General features: G+C 42.7%; 1 protein-coding gene across 3 annotated transcripts in view; it reads left to right on the plus strand.

Annotated features, from left to right (window-relative positions):
- The first annotated feature begins 6 nt into the window (after positions 1-6).
- Usp24 (ubiquitin specific peptidase 24) overlaps positions 7-12,298 on the plus strand; it is a 144,616-nt gene continuing 132,324 nt past the window's right edge. For all 3 annotated transcript variants that reach the window (XM_005353499.3, XM_026782230.1, XM_026782231.1), the window contains exon 1: positions 7-338. In XM_005353499.3, coding sequence (XP_005353556.1) covers positions 24-338 — 315 coding nt within the window. In that variant the 5' untranslated portion in view covers positions 7-23. The remainder of the gene's footprint in view (positions 339-12,298) is intronic.

The following is a 12,298-nucleotide window of genomic DNA, read 5'->3' on the forward strand; positions in this document are numbered from 1 at the left end:
GGCGCGGCTCTGAAGCCGGAGCCATGGAATCGGAGGAGGAGCAGCACATGACCACGCTGCTGTGCATGGGCTTCTCGGACCCAGCCACCATCCGCAAGGCCCTGCGCCTGGCCAAGAACGACATCAACGAGGCCGTGGCGCTGCTCACCAACGAGCGGCCGGGCCTGGACTACGGCGGCTACGAGCCCATGGATAGCGGGGGCCCCAGTCCGGGGCCGGGCGGCGGCCCACGGGGCGACGGCAGCGGGGACGGCGGCGGGCCTTCCCGCGGCGGGAGCAGCGGAGGTGGCGGTGGCTTCGACCCCCCGCCAGCCTACCACGAGGTGGTGGACGCGGAGGTGAGTGGCGCTGGTTGCCCTGACCTCGCGGGAGAGGCGGCTGCGCTCGAGTCCCGTGGGCAGGGAGCGCAGCCCGCCCGGCTCGCAGCGGGACTCTTGGGCGGGGACTGTAACGAAACTGGGGGAGGGGGTTACAGAGATAGCAGCCCAGCCTCTGGTCAGAGACGGGGTCACTAGACCGGGGTCAGATGGGGAGAAGGACTTTGGGGGAGAAGTCTGCCGGCATGGAGTTAGGTACACGGACCTGGGCTGTGGAGGGGTCTCCTGGGCTACCTGCTGAGTAGGGGTACGGCCCCTAGAGGCATGCGGAGGAGGGTCCACATTTCCACTTTCTCCTGGCTTGGGAGATGGGAAGGACATGAATATCAGGCGTCAAAACGGGGGACTTGGTGGACGGGTATTTGTGGCACTTGATTTCCTTGAAGGATTCGGATAGGTACCAGGTTCAGAGTCAGAAATAGTGCGATAGGCCAGCCAAAGTAGAGGCCTTTGCCGGGTCACACGGGAGAGCTGTTGGGGGTCAGAAAAAGGGTTTGTGTTTTTAAGCCAACCTTCAGAAAGAGGAGAGTGCCCCCAAAATGAGGAGGACCTAGACAGGACCAGCGCTGGTGGGAATGAATGCCAGGCGAAGGAGCAGGTCTGTCTGTTACAAGGTCTGCCTTGAAGGGATGGGCTTCTCTAAGGTCAGGTGCGTGCTGGCAGGTAGCGGAACTGGACGGAGAAAAAGAGTGAGTGAGAAGCTTGGGCAGAAGAGGAGCAAAGGAAGGACCAGAAGATCAGGAATGGGAGGTTGAAGCTGGGACCCAGCGTGGGTAAGGGGAGTATGGACACAGATGAGGGGAAGTTAGAGTTGAGGAAAGGATGTACCTAGGGAGATTGATGGGGGTGGGGGGGGCGTGGACCCGAGGAGAAGGAGAAGGACTGAAGAGCCTAGAGAAGGGAGAGACTCTGGTGTGTTTGATCAGACACCGCAAAACTTAGGTAGTGAAAACTAGGCCTTTTAGTGCTTTGGTTTACAATGTGATCAAGGAATGTGGGAGAGGATGACAAGCTTGCCGAAACAAGGAAGCCATGGTGTTTATGATTAATTTGCAGAAAAATGGCTGGCCTCTAACACAGAGATCCGCCTGCCTCTGCCTCTCCGGTGCTGGGATTAAAGGTGTGCGCCACCACCGCCTTGAATGAAAGTGACAGTTCTTAAGTCACTCTTACTGCCAGCCCCCAGCACTCCTCCCCTTGCTCTTGCCAGACTTGACCTATTTTGAAATCAAGAAGCAAGCTATCACCTTTTCTGAACATGTTTGTACGAGTCTGCAAAGCTCGGTGTTTTCATCATGTGAGAAATTTTATTTTCTGTTCCTGCTTTTAATCGCCTATGATTGAAAGTCAACACAAGTTAGAGTACTTGCAGCACGTTAAATTAGCTTATTTCCTGTACATTTAAGTTGGAAGAATCTCAGGTGGCTTCTTTGAAGTGAACAGCAGATGACAAGTTTGGTTTCAGGTAAAATCCAGAGACTCTGTCTTTTAATTTCCCCTGCTATGTGGTTTGGGGCTCTGGGAGGCTGGAGCACTGAGTTGTGAGACCCCTGAGGACTTGTTTTGATGAGGGCTGCTCTACTCGTGTGGTACACTGGCAGGGTAAGGCTGACTTCTGATAGCATACCACCAGTGTGGTAAGAGTAAGCTCAGTTTTAAAGCCATCACTCGTGCCACTGTACAGCTTGTGTGTCCTTGTCACATGAGTAGTGGGGAAATGTGGCTTCTGAAAGGCCTGTCAGGTTCTGGTCTAGGTACTCCGTACATTTTACTAATCCTCAGTAAAAATAGTTACTGCATCACTGTTTTAGGTATGGAATTAGTAGCAGAACCTACATTCCAGTCCAGGTCTCTGTCATCAAAAGCCAGGAGCTTTTCACTGCATCCATTTAATAGTTTCAGGATTGAATTCATTTGGTCTGGTACAGATAACAAGGGACAGTAAAGAGTTTGGAGAGAGGCGAATTGTGAGCTATTCTTTGATTCCAGGAGGGGTGAGCACCAATCCAAGGCATCAGGACATCTACGTTCGTGGGTAGGATGAAAGCAGAATTATACTTTTTTTTTTTTTTTAAAGCAGAGACTTTAGAAATTAATAATGAGTACAGTCCCCTTGCTTTACAGAAATGACCTTTCAGGTCCCAAAGGGGAAGTTGGCCTCATAGAAGCAGCTAATAGGACCAGAAGCTTCCCTTACACAGGAAAAAGAAACTGGGTACAGGAATGGATCAAAGGTAGATAATTAGAGTAAAAAACAGTGATGTGGCCAGCTATAAATAATTTACCCCTATTTTTTAAAACCCGAGTCTCATTTTAAAATAAATATATTTCTGCTTTTTTGCATAAGAAATTTTATTTTTAGAGTCCTTTAAAATTTTTTTTTGAGGTAATGCAGACTAAAATTTAATTAGTTAAAAAGGAAGAAAATGAGGCCAGGGTTGCAGCTCAGTGGTGGGATGTGTCTAGTGTACATGAAACCCTTGGTTCCAGGGATGCAGCTCAGTGGTGGGATGTGTCTAGTGTACATGAAACCCTGGGTTCCATTAGATAAAAAATAATGAGGGGGGGAAGCTGAAAAAGAAAATGGTTGTATTTACTTGACATATATTTTGGGACAGAAATGATTCAATGATTCTGTCAGTCAGTAAGCATTTCATGCCTTCCTGTCCCACTGGCAGGGGGTGGAGTGACCAACAGAACATAGAGTTTACATTCTAATGGTCTTACTTTCATTTCGGGCTCTTGGTTTACGGTTTACAAGAAGAGACTTTTCAAGGTCATGTAGCTAGAATCAGTTTGGTAACTTGGGGCCCTTCTGTAATTAGAATTAGCTTTAAAAATTAATATTTTGAAAAGTAAAAGTTGCATTTCAGTAAGAGCAAGAGAATTTATTGGATTTAGAGAGACCCAGATAACGCGCAAAACACATGGACTTCATAGAAAGCCTTTGTAATGTCCTCCAATTAAGTAAAGGTACTGCTTTGGAAAGGAGATTGTTTATTCTTGCCAGTTTTGTTGGGTGTGAATGTAGATGCGGTTCTTGGTCTTTGGGTCTGGAAGGGTCTCTAAGAACCCTTCTAATTTTGAATTTGAATGGCCTTACTTCAGAACCATTCCATGGCAAATGAGGAGTCTGTTCTATTATTAAAGAGCGTGAGATCTCACAACTGCTCCAAATAACTTCTCCTGAGCTTTAAAACCCCCACTGTAGGAAGCCTTCACAGTTTTCTGTGGCCAGAGTCAACCTTGTGCCCCTTTGCCACTGCTGAGAGCTGGTCCCCAGTTCTGCTCTCCTTAGAGCTTTGTTTTGTTTTTTTTGTTTTTTTGTTTTTGTTTTTTTTCGATCAGGGTTTCTCTGTGGCTTTGCAGCCTGTCCTGGAACTAGCTCTGTAGACCAGGCTGGTCTCAAACTCACAGAGATCCGCCTGCCTCTGTCTCCCGAGTGCTGGGATTAAAGGCATGCGCCACCATCGCCCGGCTCTCTTTAGAGCTTTGGAGTTGGTCTTCATAATCTTGCCCAAAGATCTGTAAAGTCTGAGCGGGTATCTTGGGCATCTTAGACATTTTAATAATTGTGAAATGTTTAATAATTATGAAATATACTTTTCCTTTTTTAATTTTGTCCTCAGAAAATGCTAAAAGTTTTTAACAGGGACTTTCACATTAACTAATGAAGTAACTTCTTAGCTGTCCATTTCTATTTGTTAATACTCTGAATGTCATTTCATATTCTGATCAGATGAGTAATTGTGAACTTGTTTTGTTTTTATTGAATGTGCACATTCTTTTGGTAGTAATATATCAGAAATATTTGCAAGAGTTCCTAAATTTGTTTGGTTTTGTTTCTTAGGTTAAGGGCCTCATAGTTGGGCCTGTCATATAGCACATGTAAAACACATGGGAATTAAAGTCACCGTGATGTGTTGTTCTTTTTAATTTATCATATTTCCCTCTCCCCCCAGTTATAAATGAGGCTCCTATTAAAATCATTTTATTTTTTCCTAAAATATAACAGTCCTAGTGTGTTTTAGTATAAATATCAAATGAGTATACATTTTGACTAATGTGATCTGAAAATATGATCTGTTGTTTGCATTACTATGGTTTGATAATTTCTTTTACAAAAATCATTTAGGAAAAAAATAATCCTCAGATCAGTTGAAAGTAAATAAAAATGTCTGAAAAATTAGTCAGCATAGCCTAGTGTTGTTTTTTTTTTAACTTTATTTAATTTTTTGTATGAGTACTCCGCATGTACACCTGCATGTCAGAAGAGGGCATCAGATCCCGTTGTAGATGGTCATGAGCCAACATGTGGGTGCTGGGAATTGAACTCAGGACCTCTGGAAGAGCAGCTGGTGCTCTTAACTGCTGAGCCATCTCTCCAGCCCCTAGCCTAGTTTTTAAAGTAAACATTTCTCTACGATCATTATGTAGTTCCTTTGGGAATTAGGTGTATGAGTTCACATAAGGGTTGGATTCTCATTTTTCAATTGCCCTGTCATTTGCTTCAAGATTTTTTTATTTAGTGGGATGTGTATGTGTGATTGTTTTTTGTCTGCACTTTTTTAAACAGTTGGTTCTGCTGTTGAAGAGATAGATTTTCCTGTCTCTGCCATCCATGCTGCTGTAGGAATTCAGAAATCTATAGATGGACTTTTTTATCCCATCCGCCAGTTCCCACATAATCACACAGAGACTTATTACTTATTATAATAGTCATATTACTATAACTAATCATATAGTAACCAATTATAGCTGCTCAAGCAATAGCTTAGGCTTGTCTCTAGCCAGTTCTTACAACTTAAATTAACACATTTCTGTTATCTGTGTGCTTCCCTGAGGCACATTTACCTCATCTATGAACTTCCCATGTTTATTAATCTATGTACTCCCCCAAGGATCGTTTACCTCATCTGTGAACTTCCCATGTTGTTCTTCGTTTTGTTCAATATTCGTTGACTCTGCCCTTCTTCCCAGTGTCTCTCTGCCCCCCAAATCCTGCCTAGCTAGTCAGTTCTTTATTAACAGTGAGAGCAATACATATTTATAGTGTACGAAGATTGTTCTGAAGCATAGATTAGAGGTGTATACTACCATGTTCAGCTTTTTTTATTTACTTGTTTTTGTTTATGTGTATGAATGAATGTTTTGCTTGTATGTATGTGTGAGCACTGCATGTACGCCTATTACCCACAGAGGCCAGAAAAAGGCACCAGATTCCTTGGAATTGGAGTTACAGGTGATGGTGAGCCACCATGTAGAAACCAAACCTGGGTCTCCTGCAAGAATAATGGAATGCTCCTAACTGTAAGCCATCTCTCCAGCTTTTTATGTGAGTTCTGGCAATTAAACCCTTGAGGCTTTTATCATTATGACCTTTACCTGCTAAGCAATCTCCCTACCCCTCGTTTGCTTTTAGAATATTTCTAATTGGGGCTGGAGAGATGGCTCAGTGGTTAAGAGCATTGCCTGCTCTTCCAAAGGTCCTGAGTTCAATTACCGACAACCACATGGTGGCTCACAACCATCTATAATGAGGTCTGCTGCCCTCTTCTGGTTTGCAGACACACACAGACAGAATATTGTATACTGTATACAAAATAAATAAATAAATATTAAAAAAACAAAGAATATTTCTAATTGGTATGAAGGAACTTCCTTCACTGTGTGTGTCTTGAGTGTATGTTTTAGTCTATCATAATAGACCAGGACAGCATCATACAACTTATAAGCTTAGGATTTGAAATCAGTTTCAATATTAGAAAAATAAATATCGTACTGCTTTGATAATTTAAAGAGATTGCAGGGTTTTGTGGACTTTGTTTTCATTTTTGTAAAGACAGGGTCTTTCAGTGTAGCCCAGGCTGGCCTGGAACTCACTGTGTAGACCAGGCTGGCCTTAATTCCTGGAGATCCTCTTGCCTCTGCCTCCTAAGTGCTAGGGTTAAAGGCCTGTGCCACCAGGCCTGGCAAGGTTTCAACTTTTAATAGGGAAATATATTAATGTACTCAAATTTTTAGATTTACTTCCCAACTATTATATAAGATTTGATTCTGAAGGTAAAAATTCTGATTTTTCAGAAAGATCTATTTTAGAGAGGGAGGGAAGAAGAGAGAGGACAGAGAGAGAGAGAGAGAGAGAGAGAGAGAGAGAGAGAGAGAGAAGGGAGAGAGACAGAGAGAGAATACACATTATACACATAAGTGCAGGAGCCTGTGAAGGCTGGAGGTGTTGGATCCTCTGAAGGTGGAGTCACAGGTGGTTGTAAGCTACCCAGGGTGGATGCTGGAAACTGAATTCAATTTCTTTACAAAAGCAGTACATGCTTTTAACATTCCTTTTTAGCCCTGAAAAATTTAATTTGTAATAAGAAAGTATCAAAAAAGTTTAATAGGTGAATTCTTTAATCCCAGCACTCAGGACGCAGAGGCAGGCAGATCTCTTGAGTTCAGGGCTAGCCTGATCTATAGAGCAAGTTCCAAGACAGCCAGGGCCACAAGAGAAACTCTGTCTCAAAATTAAAAAAGGGGGGAAAAATAAAGTTTTAATAGAATTTTTCAAAGTCAGAATTAGGTTTTCTAAGTCTGAATAAGAATGAACCATTTCAAAACATCCTCATAATTAATACACTGAAGCACCTAGACTTATTCATTTGTGTTTAAGCTTTGTTGTTTTAATTTTTGATTAGCATAAAGGAAATGGGTTTCTCCATGACATTTTCATAGGCCTGCATCATTACACGTTGTTCTTGTCAGTCCCCGCACCACCTTTACCAGCCTGCCTCTTTCCTTCTTGCTGTACCTCACCCCCCACTTCACATACAGATATTTCCCCTTTTTATTGGAGGAGTTTGTATGAATGGTTTTTGGTTTTGGTTTTGAGACAGGGTTTAATGTAACCCAGGCTGGCCTCCACCTCTGGAGCACTGCATATGCCCCATGCCCGGCTTACTTCCCCACCCTGCATTTGTGACGTGTATGTTCCATTGCCTCCTCTTGTTCCCGTTCCCCTGTATTTAAACATACTTTCACATGAGGTGGTATGCTCTTAGGAGTAGGTACCTTTGACTGCATAGTGTCGGTAGCAGCTTGGTGATGGGAGGAGCCTTGAGAGCCAGCTTGTTCAGGTTTTATAGGGTGATTGGTAACACCTTTGTGTGCACCTTAACCTAAGAGGATGTCTGCATTTGTAATGATGTCACAAACTAGAATGATGTCTCTGTGCTTTGTTTAAAAAGGGCCAGGAATGGGTAATATATTTTAACTGAGTTTTGGTTTGTTTGCTTTTATTTATTATTATTATTATTTTCAAGACAGGTTTTCTTTGTAGCTTTGGAGCCTGTCCTGGAACTAGCTCTTGTAGACCAGGCTGGCCTTGAACTCACAGAGATCTGCCTGCCTCTGCCTCAGAGTGCTGGGATTAAAGGCGTGCACCACCACCACCCGGAAGTTTGTTTGTTTTTAAAGGGAAATTGGGGCTGGAGAGAGATAACCCAGTGGTTTCTGAGCACAACTCCCAGCACCCTCATGGTGACTCAAAAACAGCTGCCATTAACTCTACTTCCAGGGGATCTAACACCCTCTTCCTGTCTCTACAAGTGGTGTACACACATACACGCAGACAAACACACATATGCATAAAATAAAGTTAAATCTTAAAAAAAAATTAGAACATCCAACAGATAAATAAGCTTCCAGAATACCTGGTGAAATCAGATAAGAGAGCTCAGGCTGTGTAAGGTAGATTGCAGGTATGTAACTTAGAAAATCATTCTTTATTTTCAGAACAAGAAGGTGTTTTCTGCTTTTTTGAGAGCATTCATTTGTTTTAAAGCTTATTGTATTTCTCATTGTTTGCATAGGAATTTTTTTAAGATTTGTTTATTTATTATGTATACAATATTCTCAGTATTCTGTCTGCATGTATGCCTGCAGGCCAGAAGAGGGCGCCAGACCCCATTACAGATGGCTGTGAGCCACCATGTGGTTGCTGGGAATTGAACTCCGGACCTCTGGAAGAGCAGTCACTGCTCTTAATCTCTGAGCCATCTCTCCAGCCCCTACATAGGAATTTTTATTGTTGACTTTTTTTGCAGACTTTTTGTTATGCTCACAGTGGTGGTGGGTGACATTGTTTATAACATCTGTGGTGAGTTTTTAACATATGACCATTTTGGTTTTGTGTTTATGGTGTTTCCCAATAGTGAAAATCCTTGTCCCCACCATTGGTAGCTTACAATTTTCTCTGTCTTTGTGTGAGGGGGATTGACTTGCTTTTAGAGATTACTTTAATCAAATTTATGGATTATAAAGCTATAGTCTTTGTTGTTTTTATTGTTCTGAAGAGCTAAACTCAAGTAAATCAAAATTTTAGTTAGGTAATCTTTTTAGAAATGAAAGTGTTTGTGGTTGTGGTGGCACAACCTTTAATCCCAGTACTCCAGAGACAGTGGCAGGCAGATCTCTGAGTTTGAGGCTAGCCTGGTCTATAGTGAGTTCTGGGAGAGCTAGAGCTACACAGAGAACTCCAGTTTTGAAAAACAAGGGGGAAAAAGGTAAAGAAAGTGCTCTGGCCATGGTGTAAAGGTTTGTGGACTGTTTCCAGGGCTAGTCTCAGACCTGACTGTTCTCTTACAGAGGAGCAGATCTTAGTTGCTTCCCACTTCTAAGGTAAACTCAATTGTTCTGTTAACGTTTGCTGTCCCATGATATCGATCCATTTATTTGTGTTGTGAAATTCATTTGGCATTATTTAACATGCTTTCACATGAGTTTATATCAGAAATACGTTTTGAAACAACATGATGCTTATAGTCTTTATCAGTAGGTCTTTAAAGTGACTTCAGAAATTAAAGCAAGATTGGTCAGACATCTTATGGCAGAAACTCACAGCTTCTGGAATGTGTGCTTTCAGATCCCAGCTTGCAGTGAGTTTGTGTTTTATACTGTATATTGTCAATTTCAGCTGGAAATTAAATTGCACTTTAAAATTTATACTTGGAAATCAACAGCAAGGCACTTAGAAACTATTTAAAATATGTTTTGGTATCTCAAAAATAGAAATGTATTCCCTCTGTCATTTATCTCAGTTATGATAGGAAACCCCCTCCCTTCTATTGAAGTCTTTTGTCAGAGAAGGAGTGATGGCTTACATCTGCCTAGTCTTGAGAACTAGAATTTGGATCCCAGCACCCATATTGCGAGGCCCACAAATACCTGTAAGAACCAAGACCCTCAAGATAAAAAACACTGATGACAACTTATGCTGGAGAGGATGTGGGGCAAAGGGAACACTCCTGCATTTCTGGTGGGAGTGTAAGCTGGTACGACCCCTTTGGATGTCAGTGTGGTGATTTCTCAGAAAATTAGGAAGCAATCTTCCTCAAGACCCAGCAGTACCGCTTTTGAGTATATATCCAAAGGATGCTCAATCGTGCCACAAGGACATGTGCTCAACTATGTTCATAGCAGCATTGTTTGTCATAGCCAGAGCCTGTAAGCAACCTAAATGCCCCTAGATCGAAGAATGGATAAGGAAAATGTGGTACATTTATTCAGTGGAGTACTACATAGCAGAAAAAAAGTAATGACATCTTGAAATTTGCAGGCAAATGGATGGAGCTAGAAAACATATTGAGTAAGGTAACTCAAACCCAGAAAGACAGTTATCATATGTACTCACTCATAGGTGGTTTTTAAATATAAAGCAAAGAAAACCAGCCTAGAAATCACAATCCTAGAGAACCTAGACAACAGAGAACATACATGGATCTAATCTACATGGGAAGTAGAAAAAGACAAGATCTCCTGAGTAAATTGGAAGCATGGGGACCTTGGGAGAAGGTTGAAGGGGAGGGGAGAAGAAGGAGGGGAACAAGCCGGGCGATGGTGGCGCACGCCTTTAATCCCAGCACTCGGGAGGCAGAGGCAGGCGGATCTCTGAGTTCGAGACCAGCCTGGTCTACAGAGCTAGTTCCAGGACAGGCTCCAAAGCCACAGAGAAACCCTGTCTCGAAAAACCAAAAAAAAAAAAAAAAAAAAGAAGGAGGGGAGCAGAGAAAAATGTAGAGCTCAATAAAAATCAATAAAGAAAGAAGAGAAATGCAATAAATGCTGAATCCTTTCAAACTTAACAACAACAAAAGGCCCTCTTCTGGCCCCAAAGGCCATGCGTGTGTATGTACGCATGCTCCTTTTCTGGCTCTGTTCTAGTTTCCATGCTTGGCTCTTCATGTTTCTCTGTATCTCTGTTTATGGCACTAGAATGATCTTTCTAACGTGCAAGCAAGCTTTAATCATGGGATAACCTTGGTCATAAGTATCTATAATTCTTCATTTCCTCTGGGTAAAAATCTAAATTCTTTTATTACAGGGTTTCCATATTTTACTTGATCTTATCTCTCACCTTCCTGTTCCCTTATAGGTTACTGCCATCTGCTTTCGCACTCCTTGTTTTTCGCTTACCTGGCTAGCACTGATCTATTCCTCAAGGTTAGCTAATATACCATTTTTTATGAAGTACACAAATATCTATATTCTCCCACTGCATATTGTGCCTCCATCAAGTAAAGCCCTGAATGGTGACGATGAGATTTTAGTTTAAAGAGGTGTTTATATCTGTGTGTTGTGACTGTAGTGTTCCTGGCTTGTGTTGATTGATAGAGAAATTACTTAGTGGATGAATGGATGGCTAGAAGGAGACTCCGAAACTAAAGGGCAAGTGATACTTGAAGGAATGTTAAACCAGGGTTTTGGGGAGACTGTACGTTCCTATTCAGGGTTTGTGCTTGCTAGCTATGTTACTGGGCAAGTCAGTTTACGTTTCTGAGCCTCCTTTCTCTCCAAAATGAGTACCTGAGTTAGAATGAGGAGCTGGCTCAGCCTGTAGAGTGTGTGCCATGTGTGGTGGTTTGAGTAAGGAATGTCCCTACAGTCTCAGGCATTTGAACACGTGGTCCCCAGTTGTGCTGTTTGAGGCTGTTTAGAAGGTGCAGCTAGACAAAGTATGTTACTGGGGTATACTTGGAGTATAAAAAGCTCTGACTATTTCTAATTTGTTCTCTCTGCTTTGTGCTTATGGTTTAAAAAAATGTGAGCTTTAAGCCTCCTGCTGCAGCCCCCGTTCCCGCTGCTTGCTGTTATGCCTCCCTGCCAGAACAGGCTCTTATCTCTCTGGGACCATAAGCCTGAATAAACTCTTCTGTAAGTAGTGTTTTTTCAAGAGTAACTAATGTACCAGGTAGTCATGAAGACCTGAGCTTGGATTCCTAGAACCCACATGCCTTAGTCAGGGTTACCATTGCTGTGATGAAACACAGGGACCAAAAGCAACTTGGGGAGGGAAGGGTTTATTTCACTCACAGTTCATATGACAGGCCATCATTAAAGCAGTGAGGGCAGAAATTCAGAAAGGGCAGGAACCAAGAGGCAGTAGCTGATGCAGAGGCCACGGAGGGGAGCTGCTTACTGCCTTGCTGCCCATGGCTTGTTCAGACTGCTCTCTTATAAAACTCAGGACAATTTGCCCATCAGCCCAAGGATGGCACCACCTACAAAGGGCTGGGCCCTCCCACATCAATTTCTGATTCAAAAAATGCCTGATAGCAGGATTTTATGGAGGTATTTTTTCAATTGAGGTTGTTCCCTCCTTTCAGACAATTTTAGCTTGTTTCAAGTTGACATAAGATGAACCAGAGCATCAAATAAAGTCAATATGGCAAGCAGAAACAGATCCCTAGAGCTCACTGGCCGGCTAGTGTAGCTGAATAGGTGATCCCTGGAGCTCACTAGCTGGCTAGTGTAGCTGAATAGGTGAGCTCCAGGTTCAGGGAGAGACACTGTTTCATAAAGTATAGTGGAGGGTGGATAGTGACTTAAAAAAGACACCTGGTGTCAACCCCTGGCCTATGCATGCGTGC

Source organism: Microtus ochrogaster, chromosome 10 (genome assembly GCF_000317375.1).
Source record: "Microtus ochrogaster isolate Prairie Vole_2 chromosome 10, MicOch1.0, whole genome shotgun sequence".
Classification (NCBI taxonomy): Eukaryota; Metazoa; Chordata; class Mammalia; order Rodentia; family Cricetidae; genus Microtus; species Microtus ochrogaster.